Source organism: Verruconis gallopava, assembly GCF_000836295.1.
Source record: "Verruconis gallopava strain CBS 43764 unplaced genomic scaffold supercont1.8, whole genome shotgun sequence".
Lineage (NCBI taxonomy): Eukaryota > Fungi > Ascomycota > Dothideomycetes > Venturiales > Sympoventuriaceae > Verruconis > Verruconis gallopava.
Window position 1 is genome coordinate 856,838 of NW_015622144.1, and position 25,269 is coordinate 882,106.

At 48.1% G+C, this 25,269-nt stretch overlaps 8 protein-coding genes across 13 annotated transcripts; 6 read left to right on the forward strand and 2 right to left on the reverse strand.

Moving 5' to 3' along the window:
• Nucleotides 1-189: 189 nt before the first annotated feature.
• PV09_03291 lies at nt 190-1,407 on the forward strand. 3 transcript variants are annotated; one of them, XM_016356470.1, is made up of 3 exons: nt 190-287; nt 351-626; nt 681-1,407. In XM_016356470.1, exons 1-3 carry the CDS (start codon nt 262-264, stop codon nt 1,255-1,257), a joined length of 879 nt encoding a protein of 292 aa, XP_016215993.1. In that variant the 5' UTR covers nt 190-261; the 3' UTR covers nt 1,258-1,407. The 3 variants fall into 3 exon arrangements, with proteins under 3 accessions (XP_016215993.1, XP_016215995.1, XP_016215994.1); XM_016356472.1 differs by having other exon boundaries at nt 190-232; XM_016356471.1 differs by having other exon boundaries at nt 190-626.
• An 856-nt stretch (nt 1,408-2,263) lies between these two features.
• On the forward strand, nt 2,264-4,762 carry PV09_03292 (uncharacterized protein). The gene is made up of 2 exons (XM_016356473.1): nt 2,264-3,901; nt 4,067-4,762. The coding sequence occupies exons 1-2, from the start codon at nt 2,348-2,350 to the stop codon at nt 4,646-4,648; spliced, it is 2,136 nt and encodes a 711-aa protein (XP_016215996.1). The 5' UTR covers nt 2,264-2,347; the 3' UTR covers nt 4,649-4,762.
• A 2,413-nt stretch (nt 4,763-7,175) lies between these two features.
• Nucleotides 7,176-9,195, forward strand: PV09_03293 (uncharacterized protein). Its single transcript, XM_016356474.1, has 5 exons — nt 7,176-7,426; nt 7,506-7,667; nt 7,793-8,234; nt 8,652-8,835; nt 8,881-9,195. The coding sequence occupies exons 1-5, from the start codon at nt 7,319-7,321 to the stop codon at nt 8,903-8,905; spliced, it is 921 nt and encodes a 306-aa protein (XP_016215997.1). The 5' UTR covers nt 7,176-7,318; the 3' UTR covers nt 8,906-9,195.
• Nucleotides 9,196-10,609: 1,414 nt separating this feature from the next.
• Nucleotides 10,610-11,855, forward strand: PV09_03294 (uncharacterized protein). The gene is made up of 2 exons (XM_016356475.1): nt 10,610-11,039; nt 11,164-11,855. Exons 1-2 carry the CDS (start codon nt 10,842-10,844, stop codon nt 11,407-11,409), a joined length of 444 nt encoding a protein of 147 aa, XP_016215998.1. The 5' UTR covers nt 10,610-10,841; the 3' UTR covers nt 11,410-11,855.
• Nucleotides 11,856-12,565: 710 nt separating this feature from the next.
• PV09_03295 (uncharacterized protein) lies at nt 12,566-14,623 on the forward strand. Its single transcript, XM_016356476.1, has 4 exons — nt 12,566-12,714; nt 12,762-12,958; nt 13,012-13,351; nt 13,402-14,623. Exons 2-4 carry the CDS (start codon nt 12,770-12,772, stop codon nt 14,481-14,483), a joined length of 1,611 nt encoding a protein of 536 aa, XP_016215999.1. The 5' UTR covers nt 12,566-12,714; nt 12,762-12,769; the 3' UTR covers nt 14,484-14,623.
• Nucleotides 14,624-16,494: 1,871 nt separating this feature from the next.
• On the reverse strand, nt 16,495-19,344 carry PV09_03296. 3 transcript variants are annotated; one of them, XM_016356478.1, is made up of 5 exons: nt 17,889-19,344; nt 17,532-17,712; nt 17,288-17,484; nt 16,841-17,236; nt 16,495-16,791 (listed from the first exon to the last, which is right to left on the reverse strand). In XM_016356478.1, the coding sequence occupies exons 1-5, from the start codon at nt 17,896-17,898 to the stop codon at nt 16,724-16,726; spliced, it is 852 nt and encodes a 283-aa protein (XP_016216001.1). In that variant the 5' UTR covers nt 17,899-19,344; the 3' UTR covers nt 16,495-16,723. The 3 variants fall into 3 exon arrangements, with proteins under 3 accessions (XP_016216001.1, XP_016216000.1, XP_016216002.1); XM_016356477.1 differs by having other exon boundaries at nt 17,847-19,344; XM_016356479.1 differs by having other exon boundaries at nt 17,532-19,344.
• Nucleotides 19,345-19,740: 396 nt separating this feature from the next.
• Nucleotides 19,741-23,148, reverse strand: PV09_03297 (uncharacterized protein). The gene is made up of 2 exons (XM_016356480.1): nt 22,752-23,148; nt 19,741-22,685 (listed from the first exon to the last, which is right to left on the reverse strand). Exons 1-2 carry the CDS (start codon nt 23,019-23,021, stop codon nt 20,724-20,726), a joined length of 2,232 nt encoding a protein of 743 aa, XP_016216003.1. The 5' UTR covers nt 23,022-23,148; the 3' UTR covers nt 19,741-20,723.
• Nucleotides 23,149-23,845: 697 nt separating this feature from the next.
• On the forward strand, nt 23,846-25,216 carry PV09_03298. 2 transcript variants are annotated; one of them, XM_016356482.1, is made up of 3 exons: nt 23,846-24,097; nt 24,156-24,243; nt 24,317-25,216. In XM_016356482.1, the coding sequence occupies exon 3, from the start codon at nt 24,460-24,462 to the stop codon at nt 25,006-25,008; it is 549 nt and encodes a 182-aa protein (XP_016216005.1). In that variant the 5' UTR covers nt 23,846-24,097; nt 24,156-24,243; nt 24,317-24,459; the 3' UTR covers nt 25,009-25,216. The 2 variants fall into 2 exon arrangements, with proteins under 2 accessions (XP_016216005.1, XP_016216004.1); XM_016356481.1 differs by having other exon boundaries at nt 24,156-24,212.
• The last annotated feature ends 53 nt before the right edge of the window (nt 25,217-25,269 follow it).

A 25,269-nucleotide genomic window follows, 5' to 3' on the forward strand; every position in this document is an offset into this window, starting at 1 on the left:
ACGATCAACCACCTCAAGTCGAATCGCGATTCCAGTGACAACGGAATTAGGGGTCTTGCACTCATTAATGCCGGTTCAATTTGTAAGTGTAATCTCAGCCGGACTTTTCCATCGTCATCAAAAGTGACGAATCGAGACACCGATTCAGGTAAATGACAAGCAAACTTGATTTTTTTTTTTGCATGGGTAGTAATTCGGGCATAGCTAGCAAGCGTAGGAGGACACTTTCACCGTACGCATCCCCACACGCCGCTGCTTTTCATGGAGTTAAGTCGAGAAGACGCATAGTACATAAAGGCAAGCCAGTGTCCAACAGAAAGACTTCGCTAACGTTCTCTTGATATGTCAAGCCTTGTATGGTTGATCACCGGCTGCTCGAGTGGCTTTGGTGAGCAGTTCGTTCGCAGCGCCATTTCTCGAGGCGACAAAGTCATTGCGACTGCACGTAATCTCGACAAGATAAGACACCTTGAAGTCGATGGAGTCATAATTATGCGGCTGGATGTCACAGACGAGGTGCAAAGCATCAACAGTGCCATTGAGAAAGCAATTTCGATTCATGGCCGAATTGATGTCCTCGTCAACAACGCAGCTTACGTTACAATCGGATTGGTCGAGGATCTCAGGTACGACTCTCTTGTTCTAAGCAGTGTCTCGCTCAGAGATTGACACGTTGAAAGGCATGAGGATTATCTAGCGCAGTTCAACACAAACCTCTTTGGCACAATAAAGGTAACGCAAGCCGTCTTGCCCCATTTTCGCCAGCGCCGCTCCGGAACGCTTCTGTTCTTAAGTTCATTGTCTGGGTGGATCGGCCACCCGGGTTGTTCCGCCTACGCAGGTTCAAAATTCGCGTTGGAAGGCTGGGCTGAGTCTCTGAGCGGTGAGGTCGCAAGCTTCGGTATCAGAACACTGCTGGTCGAACCTGGCCGCTACCGAACCAAACTTTTGTCGAGCGGCAACATGAAACCAACGACGAGCAACATTCCAGACTACGCTGAGTACTCTAAGAACCTGGTCGCTGCCATCTCTGGTGAAAGCGGAAAGCAGCCAGGTGATCCAGTCAAGCTGGTCGAGACTGTAGTCGATCTCGTTCGTGGAGAGGGTATTGCTTGGGGGAAGCAAATCCCTTTTAGGTTGCCAATGGGATTGGACTGTTATGATGAAATTTTGAATAAACTTGAAGAGACAAAGCGCATGCTCCAAATATGGGGAGACGTCATTAGAAGCACAAATTTTGATCAAGGAAATGCATAGAAAATGGTCCCTTGTGCAGACAAAGGCTTTGGTTCAAGTACATCCAACTCTTTAGGTTGCGTAGCATAATATTGACCTCCGGCAAACGGCAGAAACGTAAATCTCCATATAGTAAATTACTGTTCCCTTTTCTGACCTTTTGGGGTACTCGTTCTTGATAGTCAACAAGTAGGCACTAGGGAGAATCAGTGAGTGGATCTAAAGGGCTTCATTACTTGACAATATAGAATTTTTTCCAATCTATCAACCCAAAGGCTAGCATCTCCGTCTTTTTTGACATGATAGAGTGCAAAACATTCTTCATTCGATGATATGACGAAGAAGCGGGTGTGTTCCCCAGGTGCTGCAAGCGTGACAGTGTCTAAGCTGTTCGACATTGATGTCAAGCTACCAGACGAAGTATTCCATAGAAGTTTGAACGGCTTCAAACGTACTCCATCCTCCGGATTGATTTCTAACCAAAGATACGGCGACGAGTGAGATATATACCTTGTTTAGAAAGTGAAGAGATTAAGATAAGTAGCTTTTCATGGAATCAATTCAGTCTATAAAGTCAAGCGCAAACGGATTGAGGTCCCGCACAAGGGCCTGAAATTAATGTCCATGGTGATGCAGCTGATAGGTGAAAGGTTTTTAGGTTTGCTTTAGAGCGACCAAGGAACAAAACAGGAGGATGTCTAGTGTCGAGTTAGTCATGCCCAGCAGACATTGCCCTTAAGGTTCGTCTCGTGCACGGCACGATCTTCTATGCTTGAAACTTTCTTTCGAGCTAGAGACGTAGGCGGGACCGCAGAAAGGACCGCAGTGTTCAGATGTAGTTAATGAGTCAAATGAATAAATCACACAAGTCAATGAGCCTATGAAGCACCAGTAAAATGCGTGGTTAGTAATGTTGGACGCTTCCGCCGCCTCCGCACTTCGAGCACCAATTTGACTGGGCAGATGTCGAGACGGGAGCTTGGACGCGAGCCCGATCTGGGCAACCGCGTTCGAACACCGGCTTACACTTCTGTCGCGAGAAGTCCTAAAGCCACCGCGAGTCTTTGCGCTCTATATACAAATTGATGAATCCTCATATACTGTACCAGCAATGTTCAATACTCCGCGATCAGCAAAACGCAGGCGCCTCAATTCTTCCGAATCACCATCGAACGACCGATCGACGCGACGCTCTACCAAAGTGAAGCCCTCGGATCGTGCTGAATTCGAAGTTATTGAAGTGAAAGAGAGCCCGATATATGATATTGACGAGCTGTGGAGTGTGGAAGCGAATCGGTCGATACCATTGCGGCAAAATATGGAAGCAAGCTCACAAGCGCACGATCCGACCCCAGAGCAACATGCAGATACACCAACAAAGAGCGGCTCAAGAGCCCGAACGACACGGCGAGATGGAAGCATTACGCAGAGCAAAATGTCGACAAGGGCATCGAGGCGTCAGCATGCGACGGATATAAGCGGCAATGAAGACAAGGATATGAACTTAGATCGTCAAAACGGCCGTTCAGATCTCGACACAGTTACCTCTTCTGCTGAACATAAACACCCTGGGTCTGCAAGGAAATCATACGTGCGAGAAACTGGTGCAGAAGCATTGGTTTCTGATGCGCAAAGCAGAAAAGCGCCTGATTCAAAGCCAATGGGCCGAAGAAACCGGAGCGAAGTGCTTGAACTGGAGCCACAAGGAGACATTGAGGTTGACGAAAACGCAATGGATGTCGATGGCAAGGATTTGGTACCTGATGCGGCGTTCAATGGTGCTGGCGTTGCGAAAAATGACCCCATTGCATCTGGACAATGCCATCAAGTACCGGACAACCAGATGAAGATCCTCAGGTCTTTGGCCATGTCCAAACTCTCACAACGGCGTCGCATACCGCTCATAAACTTAGACGCCGAATATGCGAAAGTGTACCAACTCTTGCACGCGACTGTGACCACAGGAGAGTCCAACTCTTTGCTTCTCATAGGCGCGCGGGGAAGCGGAAAAACATCCATGATTAACTCGGTGTTAAATGACCTTTCTCGGTCGCAAAAGGAACATTTCCATACCGTTCGCCTCAACGGTTTTATGCAGACAGATGACAAGATTGCGTTACGAGAGATATGGCGGCAGCTCGGCAGAGAAATGGAGATCTCTGAGATGGAAAATGGAGGCGGCAAGAGCTACGCGGATACTCTGACCATGCTTCTCGCCTTACTATCACATCCTGAAGAAATTGCAGGTGGGCGCGTCGATTCAGGAAGAGTTGCAAAATCCATCATTTTCATCATGGACGAGTTCGATCTGTTTGCTACGCATGCGAGGCAAACGCTGCTATATAATCTGCTGGACATTGCGCAGTCTCGAAAAGCACCCATTGCGGTCATTGGGCTTACTACACGCATAGATGTTACAGAAGCACTAGAAAAGCGTGTCAAGAGCCGTTTCAGTCACCGATACGTGCATCTTTCTTTGCCGAAGACTCTATCTGAATTTGTGGATGTGGCAAAGTCTGCATTGCAAGTACAGCCGGACGAGCTGACAATCGAGGAGAAGGCGATATTATTCAGTGGAGGACCCAACAGTGGATCGATCAATACGAAGTCGGTAAACACGAATTTGAGCGTCAGCGTAGTTGAGGGTTGGAACGCTGCTGTTGAGGTAAGCAACATATTTCTTCCAGCTGCAGACCTCACGAGAAACGCCAATCCCGTGCGTTTGGTAAACCAACGGCTGCGGTCCGTTCCGGACCAAGGAGGTGGAAAAGCAGCATTTCCCAAGTTTTCGGAACTTGACCTGCCTCAACCTCACTAATACTCATAATAGACACTCTTCACGTCGTCGTCATTTCTGAAATCACACGTGCATCCCATCTACTACACCACCAAGTCGATACCCGCGTTGTTCGCCAACCTCCTTGTCCCTGTCAGCTCGCTCACGGCCCTCCCGGAGGAATCTAACTTCACAAACGCCGCAGACCGACTTCTCACACCACCTGACTCTAATCTCCACATTTTGCCGGCGCTCTCAGAGCTTGCTCTTTCGCTCCTTATTGCCGCGTGCCGGTTGACCATCATACACTCCACTGACACCACGAACTTTCCGCTTGCTTACGCCGAGTATGTGTCCTTAGCGTCCAAGGCCAGAGTCAACAGCGCAGCGAGCGGCGCATTGGCTTCTGGCTCAGGCTCGCGTGTGTTTGGAAAGGCGGTCGCCCGAAAAGAATGGGAGAAACTCGTCGGTTATGGAATCGTTGTTCCCGTCGCTAGCGGCGCATTTGGTCTGGGTTCGGTGGCCACTGGCGCAGGAAAAGGAATGGAATTGGTACGAGTAGATATCGCGCTAGAGGAAATACCCCTTAGCGTAGAGATGAGCGCTGTCATGGAAAAGTGGTGCTTGCAGATCTAAAGTGAGAAATTCGAAGACCTCGGTTGCAAAACGCTTTCTGCACCAATTGCATTCATAATTCTCATTATGTCCTAGAATTTGGATGGCGTCCCTTCTCTCTTATCAAGATACCTGTGGCAATTGACATGTCATAGTTATTGCATTCTTGATGATGAGATTCTTGTGACTGGCTAGGGCTAGAAAGGAGCAAAAGCGTTACGTTAAACTCGTTCACAGAACCCGCTCTAAAAGCCAATTACAACCTAGCAGACCACCCTTTATTTTATTTTTTCGAGATGACACAAGATGAACATCAATCATGTAACAGAGCAGTCAGGGGCTTAGACCGTTTCGCAAGCCACGTTGAAAAGCCCGGCCGCTGGAGTAACATGCCTGGGGCATGACGATTTGCTACTTGGTCAAAGTGTATCGAGTTGGTGGATATGAGGTTGTAGACCAACCTCCAGCTCTTAATTTAGCTGAGGTCGCGACCTGACTCTCTGTCTGCCTGTCTGCAACGCGATGGACTAAGTCATCCCCAAAAAAAAAAAAACCTTGTTCATACCTTGTCAATACCATTTTTGGATGTACGTGCAGGTCATGAGATCGCCGATCCACATGCTGACGATTGACCGCTGCTTCGAGTTTCTTTTTTGTTTGGCGCGACTCTCGTAATTGAATTACTGCTCTTGGGCAGCTTCGTGATGAGGACATGTTATGAAACAAGCCCGATCCATGAGAGAAACGAAAAAGTCTGGCGAACGGGTCACGGCCGGAGATCGATCCGGTCCAAGCAATTTGCATCCTTCTTTTAAGCGAGATCGTAACTTGACAAGCTTTCACGCCCGTAGACGCAATCATCCGCACCTCGTTCGATGTTTGACGGGTTCTGTTTGCGCACGGCGACCATTTTCCCGGAAAGCAGAGCGCCACCACTTGGCCGTGTAGCTGACGATAGCAAAGCGTTCCAGCCTCGACGGCTCTGCTAATCAAATCTGGTTCTTGCACTGTTCGCTCAGTGCTCGCGGATGACCCACGTAACACGAGTCATGACCTTGAGGAGGCCCGCAAAAAACGGAACGTACGACGGCAGAAGATGATACACAAGGGTGGTTGGAAAATTTCTGGAAGACCAACCTTCCAAGACACGCACTTGTTCTGAATAGGGTCTCCGTGCCGGTCGCTCGGTTACGCTGCAGCTGACTGTCTTGCCAAATTGAGACTTTTATGTATGCTTGTCGCGGGTACGGTCCAAAAATCTGCAAACATCTCATCAAGTACAGCGAGGATCTTACCATGCCTTATTTTCGACAACTTGTGCGTGGAAAGTCCTGTCGGACTGAATTCGGTATCTTCCTCTTGACGTTTTTGGCGGCTTGATCTCACACATCCACTTGCCCGACGTTGGGAATGACTAACAGCCTCAACGTGGATGATACATGCGCTAGCATTTGAAGCGGAAGGCTCCGCATTAGTTGGCGTTATCTCATCATTCTGTTGGGTCCGTTATCAAGAAAAATATTGGATTTCCGAGTCCCGTAGCCTTTGTGCTCGTCATTCACAGCATGGCATACTTGTATCCGGTGACTACGCACACATATTAGCGTCATGCGCGATGCTAGACGGCGCGAAGCGTCGCCGGTGGGGACCTGGCAACGAAATTAAGAATGTATTGAATGGCCCTTTTTCATCAATGTTCCCTGCTATCTCTCTCACCTAGACAACGGAAATGCCAACATCTTTGACCAGCGAAAGTTGAAGGACTTTACCGTTCCCGATTGCGTGGTTCAAGCCGTCGGGAGTTCCCGTTCATAGCTTGTACATCTGCTGGATCTCGCGTCCGATCGCTCCCGGGACTTGCTCTTCTGTTGGTACTGATATGTTGGCGCCCGTTGCACAAGCAGCCCGAAGCTGATACGCTCTCTAACATTCATGCTTTTGGTCATGGGTGCCTGCCACGAGCGCTGTGTGTACAAGCTGTACCGAGCTGATGGACCTGAGAGCTTGCCGCGTGGTCGGGTTTCCGGGGGATTAAATGCCCCTCTTGCGGTGATCTCAGCCACGAGGGTTTCGTTCGTTGTTACATCGGACAAGTCCCCTCGTCTTGCCGCCCCCGTCGATGCTCGACTCTCCCGTACTGGCTGTCAGTACGAATTTCATAATAGCATAGCAGAATCACGTAGTAAAAGTTCATAAGAATATGTGTCTTACCTCTAGGCAAGTGAAGCTAGCCATCGCACAAGAATTAGGCTGCCCCTGAGTCCTCGTTCATCGTGTTTTTCCTGGCTCGGTAGTTGGGCCCATGTACGCACTCGTCCTAGAAGACGTTAAATCGTGACAACGTACATCAACTTGCTTCTTTCCTCACAACTTAACTGTGCTGGAAACGAAGGAAGCACGTTATGTAAATTGCCCAATCGAATGAATGACTGCCTCCAATCGTGGTCCTCATCTCGTGTGAGTTCCGGTGACGATCAGCGCTTGCGCCTTACTTGTGTCAGTTATCGGGGAGGATATTGGCGGCGAATGGGAGGGTTCTCACTTTCAGGATCCTTCATGAACACGACTGAAGGAGTTTCTGCCTATTAGTTTCATTTTTGTACCACCTTTCGTCACTCAGTGCGTTCTAGCGCTCCCTACTTCGACTAGGCCATCCCAGAGCCATAGTCTCGGGATTTCTTTTGGTACAAGATGGCTGAAGACCCAGACGCCGAGTTTTATGAAACGATCGAGATACATAACAGACAGTTTCAACGTTACTCCATTGAAAAACAGATCTATTTTGTGCCTGTTGACGATGTAAGCCATTCTGCGTTTTTCGTATAACTTTTGCTTTTCTGTAGATGTGGAGCACACAGCACTCACTTTGCATGGACAGGAGGAGGAAGCCCGTCTAGATAATCAGCACAAGTTGTTCTTCTATGTCTTCTCTTCGAGGCATTTTGAGCCAGACATTGGATCCCCGCGCCGCATTTTAGATTGTGGCTATGGGCTGGGAACGTGGGCCGTCCAGATGGCGGAAGATTATCCTGATGCCCAAGTAAGTGCTTTGCTCTCTCTTTCTCCAGTTATTTTATGTCAAGTTTTTACAGGAATACTGGCGGAACATTAATGCAGATCATAAGCACTGTGGAGATGCCGGATAACTGACCGTTTTGTCTTTAGGTCGTTGCCTACGATATCCATCCTGTCGACCATCTGTCGGACGGCCCGGAGAATCTCACTGCGGAGATTTGTGACCTCAACGAGCGTTTGATGCTCTCTAGAGACGAGGAACCCTTTGACTTTATCCATTCCCGCTGTGTCGGAGGGGGCATTAGAAAGAGCAGGTGGGACAGCTATATCCGCGATCTTAGAGCCATGCTGAGACCCGGCGGCTACGTTCAACTGGCTGAATACTATCTTCTATTTCAATCCGACAACGGAAAATTGGACACAACGAACCCTGGCTTGTACAGATGGAGCCAGATGTACTTTCGCGTTATGGAATCATATTACGACAGAGACCCTCGAATCGGTCGCAAACTGGCGGACAAACTCCGCAGCCAGCGCTTTCGCCACGTCCGCTCGAAGCAATATAAGATACCCATTGGGCCGTGGCATGAAGGTATGTCCACAGTTTTATTTGGCATTCAAGTATAAAGCGTCATCTGCTAGTTGTCTGAGTTCCTACCATTTGTTTTGTTTTTCTTTTGGCTGGTTGACGGCTTTGTTCTGGCATGCATATCAGCTTAAAGAAAGCCCTGAATCTGCCTCAAGCACTCTCCATGCCTTCTTCTTTTATTGTCTTGGTACCACCCAACTCATCCCGTAGTTGGCGCACTCCGACAACAACCGCGCTTCAGAGAATAGTGCGCAGATAGATCGTTCTGGCCGATACAAGAGGAGTCTTTCTTTTCGAATGCTGCGTGTTCATTTCACGGACTAGCTCGGCTGCGTTGTACGAGAAGCAGAAATTTTCGTGCTCCTTTATTGTTGACGTGTTGGCTAGATATGTGACTCTCCATGCTGACATATGTTATAGATGCTCTAATGAGGAGTATCGGCCAGGAGAATATAGCGAATATTGATCAACTACTTGATTCGCACTCTATATATCCGTTTACGAATGCGGGACCGGACAGTTGGACAGCACGAGACGTCGAAAACAACAAGGCATGGGCAGTGCGCGAGATTAACGACCCTGGCTTAAAACTATACGTGGTCTTGTGTGTATTTGTGTTTTGGCTTGAGCTTATGCTGACGAGTCTTAGATATGTAGCCTGGGGCCAGCGTTAGCGGTCAATTCGTGGTCGGAGTTCTCGCAGGCATTAACAGTGGTACCGCTACAGATGAAATTAAGGCTTCATTTGAGTCAGAAGTTGGTCGACTCAGATGTAGGCGAGGATACGAGAGGGCATTGCAGATCTTTGGAACAGCTTAGGTATTGAGACAGTTTCTTGCATATTGTAGACATTTCATAGCTGAATGGGTAACAATCATTCCCACCTCGGAGATGCTTGATTCGACATCGGAATGTGTTCTCATCACATCTCATTTATGCAACGTTTCTCTCGGCCCTTGGCTGGAGCCGAAAAGCTTAGTTCTCATGAGGTTTTGTCGCGTCAATCCGTGATTCCGGTTGAAGGTGCACAGCCCGTGTTGATCTGGACTGAGCCCTGCCTGGCTGCCTTTCCTTGAATCATTTCACGCTCTCTGAAGGGAAAAGCAGGAGAAGGAAAGTGAATAGATATTGATGAGCGTTCGGGTATTCGAGAAAAACAGTAGCAAAAACTCAGGCATCACATTAAAAAGATCTGGATGGCAAGGATGAAGAACTGCAAGGTAGAGACGAAGTCGAAAAAAGTGAAAGTTTAAGTTGCGAAGTAGCGACGCTGGAAGGCGTAGATAGCGTACCAAAAAGCCGGGAATCCTTTAGTCTTCCTCGCACTTCACAACTTCAAATACAATGGCGACATCGTCGTCGCGTTCTGTGCATCTCGCGAGGGGACTAAGAGCGTCTGAGGAGATGACTGGCTACAAGCAAGATCCTCCTGCTCCGCTTCTCGCAAAAGAAATGGCCGTTTTGGCTGTCGAGAAGAGCATATACGTTGACATGCATTGCTACACCAAAGCAAGAGAGCTGCGAGATGATAGAGACAGCCCAGTTGACAGTCGATCTAAGTGACCTTGCCATGCGAGGCTAAGCGCAGCCGTTTGCCCCGATGGGGAGCAATCTGCTTCCGCAGAGAGTGGCGCTCGACGCGCAGAACTCCTACAGGGCCGCTTGTCTCAACACGTCAGAAAACAGTTAGGATGTTCGCAAACGCTGGCAGCTCAATTACCCTTTGACGCGGCAGACTTCAGCAGTGATCACGGGATTCTCTGCTGACGCAGGTGCCTTCGGAGATAAAAATTCCGCCTCGATCAGCCAACTTTCGACTGGCGATTCTGAAGTCGCTGGTGTCATCGTTCGCTTCAGATTGGACCTGGGAAAAGGATTGCCTTGGCTATAGGCTGTTGTTGTCGAGTGAGCGGCACTTGCGTCCGAAAGGCTGCGTTCATTGCTCGCTTGTGTTTTTGCACCGAAGAGTGAGGACCTTCTGGCCAATGGTTTGTGCAACATGTCTGGCAAGCTAGCTTTATACTTCCTAACGAGGATATCCCAAAGAGTGTGAACTTGACGTCGCTGACATCGCTGACACGGCACCAGGCACCCAATTGTCAGTCCATCGACGCAGGGTACTTGTGCTTCCAAGACGATGCTTTTGTGGCGCTGTCAGTGCGTTCGAGGCGCTAGGTCGACCGTTGACGTAGAGTGATCTTGTTCTTTGCAGAAGGAATCGAAGATGGACTCTACCTGTGGAAGTACGCGGGCGCATAAGTGGCTTCCCGTGTGGTACCAATGCAGAAACAACCAAGCGGCGGGCATTCTCGCCTTGTAATGATGAAGTTAGGAGATGTCCATTCGTTATGGTAGCAGTCGAACGTCGGGCGATATTCTCCCCCAGGTAATGTGGAGACAGTCCCGCACTAGCACGCTTCAGGATGCATAACAAAACTCACGCTTTATATCGTCAACAAAACATCCTTTACTCTCCATGACTAATGATCGTAGCCGACTCGCCGTGCTCATCGTGCAACGATGGCCAGAGTTCAAGAGTCAGAGCGCCAAGAACAGCCTACCTTCCGAGGGTAGACGTCGTCTTGACTGGCTTCTCAAATCTCCATTATCATGTTTCACCTTCTTTCTCGATTTCTGGCTTTGGTGAGCAGCATCAATGCTACCGTCGTAGATTCGAGGAAAGAATGGACAAAAAAGAGTTTTCGGAGCCTGACAACATTTGGAGACTCGTATACTGATGAGTCAAGATTGGCATATTTTGCAAGCAATCGTGGCACAGCTCCTCCTCAGGGATGGGCTGAACCATTGGTACGTGTGTCCTTACCTCAGGTTCCTCCATTCGGTTCCCAAGCATACAGGCGTTGAGGAAAAATCGTGTCCATCGATGCGCTAACAACACGATGTAGTTCTTGAAGCTAATACTCGATTGCAGAATAGCCATACATCGACTAGAGGCTGCGTTTGGCCCAGATACCTTTCGTGGTGTTCTGGCCTCAATGTGTACAATATAAGATCCTACCTCCTGTCCGGTTGCTTATGCTCTAAAGAATCACTAGCACGCAGTGAGTGGTGCCGTCTACCCAAATGCCGCTACGCTACGGATCATAGCGCTTGGCGGCGTCACTCGGCCATTTCCAGATGTCCAGAGCTACCAGCCGGCTGCGTTTTAAATAGATAAGGAATTCAAACATCCCCAAACAAGACCTCATTCGTTGATGTTCCATCCAACGATACAGTCTACTCACTGCGGATTGGGATAAATGATCTTGGTATACTTTCCACTGAATCCTAACCAAGGGGCAAAACTATTCTCGACTATGGCGAACCTCGCGAGAATTCATCAGACAATCCTTGATTCGGTCAGAATCGTTCGTACCCACTTCAAGTACCAAACAGTATTCGATGTGCGAGTAGCCACTCGTTACCCAGGTGCCAATTGCGCAGTCTTCGACGCGTGGAGTCTGATCCGTTTTTAAATCACTGTTGGTGGGCTTCGAATTCACTAATTATTCTCAGTTCAGCGACATGTACCACAACCCAGATTATTTGAACGGTTCTGAGCCGTTGAACGTGACGGGACGTGTAAATCAGTGCCGCTGTGATGAGTCGAACTGTGTCACATCGTCTTCGCCTGACTCATTCTTGTGGTACGATCAGCTACGTCCATCAGAACAAGCAGACCGCAATGTAGCCAAGGAATTTATCAAAGTCAGTCGTAGCAAGTCAATCAATGGCTGACGTTTCTCACACTGCATTCTCACGTGACATTCGATTGGAAATGTATCCAGATCAGCCGTCATCCTCTGTGAACAGTCTAAATTCAGACGGAAAGTTTTCCTCGCTTGAAAGCTCGAATGATCTTCATCCACGAAATAGATCCAAAGGTGGTTAGATTGCCATATAATTTGAACGAGAGGCCAAATAAGTTCAATCAATTAGCATCCTCACACGTCAGTGTCGTCACGATTTTATCCTGGAGTATTGATTTTGAAACCCAAAGCATGGCCATAGCGCTAACACTATTCTGAACTGAAGCTTTGGCTTATCAGCGGAAAGGGGATGGCGGTGCAGGAAAAATGCAGCCAACTCAGCTTTGCTGGCGTTGTTTTCTGCTTCAGCACTTTGACACATACAATTATCAATTCATCCCTTCACCCCTTATTTACGTGTTTGTTTTTGGCTGAGCACAATTTTCATCGCGTTTACTTTTAAATCCATCTGACGCTCGCCGAGACGATCAAACGCAGGACGGAAAAGTTTCCGTACCGCTGTTGCAGGCAACGACAAGACGTCAGCCTCGGAACGTAACTTGCCAGACGTCGAGACGACGAGGCATTTGGCAAAATTCGGCCTGTACAACATCAGTATAGGCAACCCGGAGACGTAACGAATCCCACGAGGGCAGAAAAGTAAACGGAAATTAGCGCATTTCTACGCAAGAGCCACAAGGCGGACGATTGCCAATAGATACGAGATTTGAATGGTAACTAATCTTCACTGATTGAAATCTTTTTTGATTAAATGTTGTAGCGTTGACCATGGCAATTTCAAATCCGTCTGTCTTGCTGCTTCCTCTACTTGGAGCGATTCTTGTTGCTCGTTTCAAGCCCGAATGGGCGACGGTTTCGACTATATTATCTACGACGCCTAGTTTACTCTATGGCTTTTTCCGAGTCTTCATCTATCCTTTCTGGTTGAGTCCCCTTAGGAATCTTCCCGAACCAACAGTCAGTATTGGGTCTGGGAGAATGTGCATGGCTCTTGGCTCATCCCCGAACAGGGCTCTCGCTTCCCGTGGTGTCACGCCAGCGAAATAAGACGCTCTAATAACGGAGCGCCTTATCGCCGATGGATTAATAGCGTACCTAACGACGGCCTGATAAGATTTCGTGTGCTTTTAAATCAAGAGAGATTACTGTTAACATCACCGCAAGCTTTGCGAGAAGTCCTTGTTACCAAGACGTATGATTTTATCAAACCTTCAGAACCTACGTATCTCTTTCGCACCTTGCTTGGACATGGGTTACTCTCTGCCGAAGGTGAAGAGCATCAAATACAACGAAAATCTATGATGCCTGCGTTCACTTTCAGGCACATCAAGGATCTGTACCCTATCTTCTGTAAGCTACTCCCGTGAGATGTCCATTCAATTTTTAAATGTAGCATAAAGGGTCCAAGGCGCGGGAGAGTGTTGAAGCAATCGCGGCCTCGCAACAGTTTCATTCGGGCAGTCAAACACCAAAAGCGCAAAGTGTAAGACTCTGGGCCGGCCGAACTGCTCTAGACATAATAGGGCTGGCTGGAACTGGCCATGACTTCAATGCACTTGAAGATCCCAATGGAGAAGCGGTCTTGGCCTACCATGACTTGACTTCTGAAGAGGGGCCGCTGTTCTACTGGACTTCGATAGGGCTTGATCTGCCAGTTCGATATATATTAAAGCTTCCTACTCGTCAGTTCAACACCCTTCGCAGGGCTGCGGGCAAGATAAACAGCCTATCGTTTGGGCTTATCGAAGAAAAGAAGAAGAGACTGAGTAATGCAAAAGACCAGGCTCTTGATATCGCATCTGTGGCTCTGGCATCAGGGTCCTTCAGCGAGCAGGGTCTCGTGGATCAAATGATGACCTTCCTTGCGGCAGGGCACGAAACGAGTGCGAGCACGATGACATGGGCGATTTATCTTCTTTGCAAGTATCCCGACGTCCAGGAACGTCTAAGATCTGAAATCAGGGAACAACTACCTCCGATTTCCGACCCAAACTCCACGGTCACCGCTTTACAGATCGACAAACTTCCGTATCTGAGTGCAGTCTGTAACGAAATCATGCGATTCATGCCCGCGGTGCCGATGACTGCACGCGATGCAGCTTGCGACACTTCTATCTGCGGTCGGAATGTTCCTAAAGGAACTAGAGTCATAATCTCCGCGTGGGCTATCAATGTTAGCAAAGATCTGTGGGGAGAAGACGCTCTTGACTTCAACCCTGACCGCTGGCTTAGGGCTGGTCAGGCTAACACAGGAGGGGCCATGAGCAACTTTGCGAACTTGACTTTCATTCATGGCCCTAGGAGCTGTATAGGAAAAGATTTCGCGAGGTCCGAGATATTGTGTTTGCTCGCGGCTTGGATTGGCCATTTTGAGGTCATCTTTGAAAATGGGGTGGAGTTGCCCACGGATATTGAGGGATGGGTAACCGCAAAGCCCCGACACGGGATGCCTGTGGTTTTCAAGGAATTAGAAGGATGGTGATTCAGATGTTCAAGTTTCTAGTATAGTGAGTCGTCTTTACACATTACGTCATAGTGGACGATACAGCAGCTATGCTATTGAGGCACCAAAAGTCTAGCAGTGCTCATATACTACTACGAGTTTGACTTTTAGTTTCCAACCTCTGCCCACTTAGTCTTCATGAACGTATGATCGCGAGAGGATGAAAGAAACTACCGATTACTTCGTAAATCATTTCGATCAATGGTTATTCTAACAACGTCAATGATTTTTACCACGTGACGATTTCTGGGGGAGATTTAATGGCCGACATACTAGCAGGTTGATTTAGGACTTCAGAGAGATGCTGCTCAACAAGTTCTAGCCCCTTCGTCCCAACGTGCCGCGTAAGATTGCCCATTTGGAAAACATAATGTGTCAGGGGGGTTTGAAATGATTAGTGCTGTCGACTTGGCTGCAATGAATGCTCTTCATTCCAACAACTTACGAGCCACGGGTATCGGGGGCTGTGACTCATGCATCCCGCTGAAGACGACTAGGATATGTGCAATAAATATGTCTGAGTAAAATTTCTTTGAATTAAAAAAAAGAGATGATGAAGAGTAGTGAAGGTTGTCTGCACGTCGTCCAATGATGACTGAGGAAGTTGATCCGACTTGTCGTGTTTAAGTGCAAAGATCGTGGAATACCAAGGGCATGAATCTTCAAGGTTAGCGTTGATTAATGAGTTACTCTGTTTCTTGCTTCATGGATGAACTCGTTCCTCAAAATCTGGAAAAGTCTCAGTATAGAATTTCTTTTAAATGAGAATTGGCAAGGTATGACTATGCCTCGATGCTAAGAGACTTAGACGAGTGTTTTTGGTGGAGAATATGTTACAAACCAGTGAACACCGGGATGTAGTCAACACGTTTTCAACGCGCAAGATATGGAAGGAATCTCATGATAGAACCAAAATATATTTGGAGGCGGGCGCATGTATAAAGTCGAGCTTCGAAATTTAAATTTGCGAAAGGTGCACTCATGCCTTGATATGAAAGAACTCAACGTAGTTCGACTCATCTTGCCTGCACTCCGACACAAAAAAAATTGTACATAAAATGATATTCAAACCCACCAAATGCTTAAAATAAGCAAGGAGTATCGTCCAAACAATACTACGTGGAGTAATGAGGAACTAGAGGATGCACAAATAGTAACCTGCCAAAAAATTAGGTGTCGCACGATGCACGAAATGGCCAGTCTGAATGATTAGACAAAAGAATGGAACCCCCAACCAAGCAAGCAAGAGCAAGTACCTCTGAAAGCTTGGAGGTGTATGCCAATGGCGAGCACAAGCTCTGAATACTAGAAGTCTTGGCGTGAAACGAGATAGTGAGAAGGTTGTGGTCGAGAGAAGAGGACAAGATCGAGGGCTGCCACTCTTTCGAAAACCCCCTTTTCTCATTTAACCCACTACTGCTACGGAAGAAGTGGTGGGCGGAATTTCCAAGCTATTGCAGTACGAGTTCGTAACTGGTTGCTGAGTCACCCCTAACACTTGGACGTGAGAAACACGACAAAGATCATGCATCTTATCAAGACAACACATAAACCTCGAACATCGGACAATGTAACATAGAAAATGCGATCACGGTCTATTGAACGAGAACTTGTACCGTTATGGAAACCTCCTTGTGTGATGTGTCTGCCGATCAAAAAAATCGGTTCCATTGCAATGATCGGATGGATGGATGCGTACGTTCCCGTATACGATGCGCCACTACATTGGACAACCTGAGCCACAGTATTACAAATTTTCTTGTATCGGACGGATTTTAGTGCTTTCAATCGTTCCTCTGCTTGTTGGTGTCATGTTTACGGCCAAAATTTAGCCGTACTTCAGCCATAGCAGAAAAGAAGGTGGTGACAATTATGCGACAACTCTACCAAGAGCAAGGATGGCTCTGTGCAGAACTTGACGAGCCTGGACGAGGAATAAATGTCAATTGAAGCTAATGGTAGATTTAACGTCTTTCGAATGGAATCCTACGGCAGAGAATGCTTACATATAGTTTCATTTAAGACTAAACGCGCCAGTGTTGGAGAATTAGCTCTTCATTGGATGCTACTACGGAATTTATGTACAGCAAGAGCAATACAATGAGGCTAAGATTTCTTTTTAGGACTTCAATGTGCAAATTCACCCAATATTGAGTGACTAGTTCTCAATTCTTGGCTTTTGCGTTGTGAGAATGCTGAACTTGAGTGACATTGAATGACTAGACCTCGTGCTCCTTCTCCTTATTGCGTTCGCTCGCGCCCTTGATCATTCGTGAAAGGTCACCAACTAATGTGTATTAGCTTGGTTAAAAAAACTTTGTCTCATTAGAACTTACCAGGAAGCTGGAAAGGGAAATCCAAAGCAGCTAACATGATAACGAAGAACAAGTACCAGCCAAGCATGGTGGTGGTAAAAGTCAATGCACCCCCCGCGATCTGACAGTTGTAAGCAGCACCGGTGTTGCCTTTCGCTGCATACATATAAGACGCCGCTAGGCATGAGAATGCCGCGGTCAGCGTTGCGAAAATCCCAACAAAAACAACGTTAGTTCGCAAGGCGAGGATCATATAGATCAAGTCGAGCATGGCCATGGCGATCTGGAAGAACGCGAAAGAATTCAAAAACTCCGAAGTCGCAAGCCCTGCTGCTGCTGGTTGTCCCGATGGTGCATAATTCCCATATGCACTATAAAAAGGCTGCAACGTTGCCGCGAATCCAAGCCAAAAGGCACCTGTGAATCAAACATCAGCCAATCGCTACCGAGCCAATGCTGAGCACATACCAAAGCTACCAAAGACCACGAAGGGAAACGTGTTACCCACAATCCATTCACCAATGGAGCCGAAGATCATTAGCATGCCACCGAAGAAGTAGTAATTGCCAATACCAGCAGAGCCAACTCCAGCCCCACCAGTTCCTCTCCAGTTCATCAGTTCCATCGAGAGCGGCGTGAGAGACAGCAAGAAGCCGAGCATAGCACTATCACGGTTACATGGATGATCTAGAACGGGTGGGTTGGGACATACATGGGGGTTGGGTTTGCAAAGGTCTTTCGCAGTTCTCCTTTGACCTGGTTCTGCGGTGAAAGATAGATCTTCTCGAAGAGTTCAGGAGAGATGGAGATGCTTCCAGCGGTCTGGATGCGTTTCAAAGCTTCGTCATGATTCATGTTCGCGTCGAGATGCTGGTGGTTGCCGTTTGTGTATCCTTTGCATTCAGAAGAAATCAATAAAGATGTGGAAAGCTTGTTCAGATGCAAATATAAACCAAGGACGTAGAATAATGGACAAATACATGGCAGTATATGCCTAAAAGTAACAGTCTACAGTAAGACAACTTACCGTTGCTGAAATCTTTTTCTAAGGGAATACTGGGAGCATTACCTGTTGTCATATTGACAGTAGAAGAAAGCCACTTGATTTTTTTAGTAAGAAAGGAAATTTGGAATGACTAGATATATCTCGTTACGAACGTGATGAGACGATGGGCACAATAAGAAAACAATGAGAGTATCGTTAAGGTGACACAAAGATGATGAACCGGTGGCCCTTCTTTAAGGGGCAGAGAGCATCGACAATCTCCTTCTTCTTCTTTGGCGCTAGTGCGTCAAAACAGATACGGAGACATGCCTCCTGTTCGCCGCTGTCGATCTAGCAAGCAAGATGAGCGCCATCCGGATCTTCTCAAGCGCTCGACCGCGTGCTGCAAGCTGCCTCAACCTAGCAAAGCGTGCGGTTCGAGGGATCCTGTCCGTGCATGGGAACGAAGCTTCTCCAGATCCCAAGCCTGGGGGAGGATGAAGGCGGGTGCACTAATCCACATTTTTATTTTTTTTCTCTTGGAGGAATGCTACTCCGTCCACGGGGCGAGCAAGCTGAAAGGCCAGGCCCATGAACATCCAATTTGCGCTTCGATTGAGCAACAAGACGTCCGAATCTGCAGATGATCGTTGAAGCTCAACTGCCGTGAATCGAAGACGTCTGGCGAAGCGCGGGGCCTGGCCGTATACTGGGTTCTTGGTATCTAGTGCGGATGAAACCTGGCTGCTCGGATCGAAGGAGGTCGTGAAAATTGGAAAGGCTGACACCCAAAACAGCACAAAGAGCTGATGATCGCATGAACAATGTCCCGGGCGGGCCACATGGCGTGAGCAGAGGCGGGGAAAACAGATCTTTACTATTGGAACCCAGCCTCGTCGAAGTACGTGTCAAGCATCGTGTGCGTCATTGCACTGGGTACGTTAGGGTCAGATGTGTTCGACGCGACCGTTACCACTGCGAATGTGTGCCCAGCATGCAGCTCTATAGCATCAAACGGCCGGTATTGAAGCTCGTTGGCCTGGATTCAGTACGGCTAGCGTTCCGAGAGGATTCAATTCGCTTCCAGACGCGGCGCAATATCCGTTCGGACAAGCGGGCGGCGTAATATGTGATGGATCTTCGCGTAGTGGTTCGATGGACGAACGGCGGCTGAGCACTGACGATGTCGACCAACTGGGCTTAGACCTAGGTCGAGTGGGGTTGAGGTCGACTTCGTACGATCATCACGGACGCTCGACGCTCCCGAAGCTCACATCCGATACCCGAAATCCCATTTCTTTCAAGATTTGCCGCCTGTTTCCACATCCTGATGTGGCCTAATGAACACGCAGCGAACATCAGGTCTCGCGTCACGTTGCAGCCAATGGACGCCTTGGTCAATCCACTCAAAGAACTGCAGACGAGCTGGCTGCTGGCATTTCAACGCGGTTTCAACGTGCCAGCCAGAAGATCTCGGTCAATTGCACGCTCATAATCTCACGGCAGAAACTCACTTTGAGCCTGCGCTCCTGTTGTGATGCTTCTGCTTTGCACTTCGAGCAATTGCATCTGCTTGGCCGTCTAGAGATCCCACGACAATCTCATGCACAAGCTAACGCTCTTTGCCTAACCGCCCCGTGTTCATGCAAATGCTTCTAATCGAGGCGTTTGATGTTACCGGAAAGTTCTGTCTATATGCCATTAGTCCAGCGCGTTCTGCGCCTGCACTCAAAAGTGCGTGGTGATTTGTTAAGACACTGTCGTTGCCGTCATAGCAGCATCACTCCTCGACGTGGTTGTGCAAATCAGTAAGCATAAGTGTCAACATCCGAGGCCGGCTCAACCAATGTGGGTTTAGTCGGGGTTGGACAGCCCTAGAGGGGTTTTTTTTTTTTTTTTTTTTTTTTTTTTTTTTTTTTTTTTTTTTGAGCGTGGGGTTTACAAACGCATTAGCTAAGAAGACATTATTAACCGAATTCTGAGGCACATTTTCAACTCCCTTTCATCTGCCCATCATCATCATCATCCTCCCACCCTTCCATGGTATAAGCAGAAAATATTCGTCGCTACTATGAGCTAACTACGTGCCATCTATGGCCTCTCGGACATCACTAACTCAAGCCATTTTCTCCCCTAGCCAGAGCCAAGTACACAGAATGAAATCTTCAACCGGAGAGGAAATGCCCAGTAGAAGAGACCATGAACAATACGAACGGGTATAAACGTTGAAAAGAGCGGAGGCCGTCCGGATTTAAAATCCCGGTTCTCTTCCTCGTCAAGCTCCGTCAACGCTTCCCAGACTTTCGCATGTCATGCACAAAGGTATTCGACGCTGACACTTCTGTTGTCAAGGGTCCGTAACTTGAGCGCGGCGAAACACGTCGTCTTTGTTCCGACGGACGATCGAAGAGCCGAGGTTTGCATGCCAGACTCAGGACAGGATGTAGTACACGAGTGGAGTGTAACTATGAAGCAGGAACTAGGTTGTGATATTCCACGATATCCATGTTATCCATGTTAGTTTTCTTAGCGCCGAGTAGTTCGGAGTAGCAAAACGATAAAACAATTCTGCATTTCATCTAGCGCCCTCCATCCTCGTCTAGCTGTACAGCAACCGCTGTAACGTTTCTTCTCAGCTTTACAATCCTTGTAGCGAGCATTTATTTGACATCGCCTGTCTAGCCAGTTGGTTCAACCACGTCACTCGGCAGGTAAAGATGGGACCGCAACCGAGGAACATTGCCCGCTCGAAGGTTTAGTTTTCCGTCATAGGTATGTCCCAGCGCTTTGGAACCCCCTGAATGAACATCAACGCGGGGTAATGAGCATTGATGCACCAGAAAAACCAGGATATAGGGCTCATTCATTCGATCACGTGCCTGATTACGTAGGGGACGCGAAAGACTGCTCGTCGTCAACTTAGCCAGCAGCCATCCTTCTCCTCGTCGCAAGCGGTGAGGTTCTAAATCCAGAGATCTGTCCCGCATCGTCTTCCTCTTCGGCCCGATCGATTTCATCCAGGTCGAGTTTTGGGCTCTGCCCACCCAAACTAAGCCGTTCCGCATCCTCAGGGCTGAATACCGGACTCAGCGCCACTCTCGGTCTGCTCTTAAACACACTTGCATACTCAGCATCATCGCTGAATAGCTTTTCCGTTGGTGTCGCATCACGTCTAGGGCTTGGAGGTCGATGTGGCTTTCCAGGTGTCTCGAATTGATTAATGGGATAAAGCGACTCGCGTTTTTGTTTGGTAGCGAGAGACTTGCGTGATTTTGGCGCCTGGGCCGGTATAGCAGCCATGGAGAGACGAGTTCGTTCGAGCAGGCTGACACGACGTTGAACGTTGTTTGATGGTGGAAGCTCCTTAGGATCGAGTTCTGATGAATTGGCGGAAGGGATAACAATGTCAGTCTCGGATGATTCTGCTGCGTTGTTTCCCCCATTGAGGAAAGCCATGGACATGCGCGTGCGCTCTGTTAGCGACAAGTACGACTGTTTTGCAGGTGAGGGAGTAGCATTGACGATAGATGAGATGATATGATCTGCTACCGTCACATCCGTGCTGTTTTCGGGACTTGGTTGCGTGATATTAATTGGTGACGCTACCATCTCTGGCGTCGCTGAACGCGTCGGTTGCCGATTCTCCCCTGTGAGTATATCGCGAGTCCTTCTGTAGCCAGTACTCGGTTCCATAGTCGTAGAGAAGTTCGTAGAGTCAGATTTTGAATCATTCCTGCCGAGGCGATGTATCTTGAATCCGTTAATGTTCGATCTCTCTACTGTTGACAACGGATGGAGGGTGGGTTGGTTTTGCGTAATATCCAGCTTCTTTGCTTGCCCCGTCATCATAACAGAGCTCGATGACTTGATAGGTGAGAAAACATCATGATCCTGGAATTCGGAGCGGCGAACATATTTTTCGGTCCAGCCGGGCCCGCCTGTACGTCTCAACTTTGAAGCGTCGTTAAGTTCAGCTCGCAATGAATGGAGGATACCGCTGTATGTCTCGTTGATCGCACTTGGTGTTTGGCGGCTCCCATCGATGACGCGGCCAGGAATAAACTGGAATCGCTGATGACGATCAAATTTGAAATTCGTGATTTTTACTGTCTTCTCTGTTGCATCGCGCACACCGTCGTGTTCATCATCTTTCAAATTTTCCTGAAACTCCTGCCACATCGAAAGCCTCTCTTTTTGAGTTTGCACTCTCTTCTGTAGGTTTGTTAGCAGTCCCATATTCGTGGCGTCGCCGTCTAGGGATCCTCCATCTGATATGATGGGCCATAAATCATGAAACGGCATTTGTAGAGGCAAGTCGCCAGCTTTGATATCATCACCGGTCAAGAGTGCCTGTGCCCACTTGGATTGATTGCCAGCCCAGTTATCAACAATGACTTTTTTTATGTGCATTTCTTCGTTGACATTGCTCTCTCGTCGTTTGGACTGAACCGAAGATTTAACGCGCTGCCGAAGTTGGTGCCGCTTACAATCTAGTAGTTCCTCAAATTGTGCATATCGCTGCCTTTTTTCTTGCCGCGTCTTCAGAATATTCCTCAAAGATGCAATATGCGCCACGGAAAGCGGTATCAGTGAGCCCTGCTGCGCTGCAGACAACACAGGGGCCGTTGCTATTCGGTACGCGGTCGAGCGGGCCTTTTTTGGCACAGAAGAGGCATCTACCTTACGCAGAACGAGAGTCGAGAAGATTACGAGCAGTTCCATGAATTTCTCGCCCTTACACTCATCCAGCATAGTTTTGCGAAGCACGGATTCGCGGGCCAGCACTCCATTTTTCTTCAGCTCGTTGAGACATCGAAAGAGGGCAGCGCGCAGATTCAGGGATTGTAGCGGTTCTAAAGGTGGGAAAAAAGGTTGCAATTTCTGCTCTGGCCCATTAGCACACAAGTTCTTGGTTTCACATGTACGTGATATATAGTGAAGACGAACATCGCGAGTCTCGTCAGGATCCCACAGCTCGAACAGCCGGTATAGCATCCATTCTGTACACTTGATACGCAGCTTCTGGCTCTGCTGTGTATCCTTGGTCGAAAAAGTCTTGGCCGTTATTCCAGGCCAGTCATCGCGCAGATGTAAGTCCAGCAAGCGTAGATTGATAACGAGCAATTCGGCGAGGGGATGTTTCTCTGAACAGAGAAAGCTGCCAGTGTTTGGCGTAACCGCGCCGCTGACAACTGCTACAGGTGCTGGTCGAGACATGCTGCATTGTGCGCCGTTTTTCTTTTGCTCAAGTAAAGCGTTGTTGATATGCTTATGACGGGGTTGTATGTCGTTGTTTTTGTAACGTTACTAACACGGTCAGCACGCAAGTACATGCTTGTGCAACCCCTGCCCGATGAAGCACTGTCATAAGATCACGCTGCTTGAAGAACCATGTCTCAACATTGCGAACAGAAGTCAAGAACATCATTGTACGGATTGGACATCGTCTACACCCTATGTTGCTCACTCGCTGCACTTTTTACGTCAGATGGAGGTCCAGTTCACTCTGCACATCGAGACCGCATGACACTCGCAAGATTGACAAGGATATATAATTCCTGACAACAAGCATATCCGTGGCGAAATCAGGCCCCACCACTCATCAAGGGCGACACTCGGCGTCTTGAGCTTGTCTTCGTGAGCAAACAGTGTCAAAGGCTTGTCGAAATCAATACCATGTCTTTGAGGTTTCAGTCGATCGAGGCTGATAAGGATCATCATACACATCTGAGGATTATTCTTATTATATTTTATAACGAGAAAGAAGCCTCTTGAACGGAAGTACTGGTATAGAAACATCTCAGAACATTTCCCTCGGCTTTCAAGGCCTATATTCTTCACGGCTCACTCGGGCTTGCTCGTTGGAAGTAGCATCGTTATGAAGGCACGTAAGCACCAGCGTTTCCGCTTCTTATGTTGGCGACATGACGAGTGAGTCGTAGCGAGGAATTTTTGATCCCCTATCTCCCTGTCGGCGTGTCCATCGGCATATGTACGCAGGTACTAGTTTACTAAACTCAAGCGTATTGTGTCTTTCTTGATTACATCTGAAAACACAGAAACGGCGCCTTTCCTTTTCGAGTAAAAGCAAAGATACCATTGTTTATCGCCTTTTCTTCATCCGCCCAACTTGAACGCTCCTCTTTGTCCTCCTTTTGCGCTCCTCACCCGTTGTGAACCTGACAAGAAAATTCTTCTACACGCTCATTATCTGAACGAGAGGAGCAGATATACCGTTCGAAACAGTTTGATCATGACTGCGCAAGACGCTGGGGAAACCAATGCCCCACCAGGTAAGTTCGCTGCATCACCTTGTTCTCCGTGATGGCTTCATAATGACACTCAAAACAGTCGCTTCTGAATCCTCGACACCGAATGGCTCCCCGCAAGCTTGGCAACTAGACCACGGTATGTGAAAGCTTACTAGCGGGGCCAAAAAGTACGCGCTCCCCGTACTTCTTTATTGAGTCCAAGTCAACGGTAGAAGCTATTCTGACGAAGGATTCTGGTAGAACTCAGTAAGATCCCATATCTTCCATCTGAGAATACAAATACCCCGGTCAGCTTCTTCCACTTCATTTCCCGCCTTAAGACCACCAAGCGCGAGGGCTGGAGACGCTTCGGCATCGCTCATGGCGAATCTATAAGTGACCATATGTATCGCATGGCGATTATGACGCTATGCGCACCGCCTTCTCTCACATCTCGTCTCGATATGGCAAAGTGCACCAAGATGGCCCTTATACATGATATGGCTGAGGCGTTGGTCGGCGACATTACACCCCGAGATGGAGTATCAAAGTCGGAGAAGAGCAGACGCGAGGCAGAGACAATGGACTATCTATGTCGGAGGCTCTTAGGTAAAGTGAATGGTGGAATGAACGGCGAGGAGATTCGGAAGCTGTGGCAGGAGTATGAAGACGGAGAGACCGACGAGAGTATGTTTGTGCATGATGTGGACAAGATCGAATTGATGCATCAGATGATCGAATACGAGAGGGATTACGGAGGTAAAATGAATCTGAGCGAATTTGCGAGAGTAGGGACACGGATTCAGCTTCCCGAGGTCAAGGAGTGGTGGAAAGAGATTCTAGCCGAGAGAGAGGCATTCTGGAAAAGTGTCGGGCACCAACAAACCCCTCAGTATGACGAAAGCAAGCCAGATAGGGGACATGAAGAGTATTATGGCAGTGATAAAGCCTAGACGACACGCCGAGCAAAATTTATGACGGATTTAGATCATGAGCGTTTGGCGCAAAAAACATGCGAGCAGTAGGCATGGCTAATGCTTCAGGCCCTAAAATACGGAAAACTCTCCAGAGGTACTTTTTGTAATAGAGCATGATTTGTACGCCTGGTCGACAATTTAGCCTGATGGTATTTACTAACTGTAGGCTCACTGATTGCAGACGCCCTTGTTTATATCTTCAGCTCTTCACCATACAAAATAAGCCTGGGTGCAATG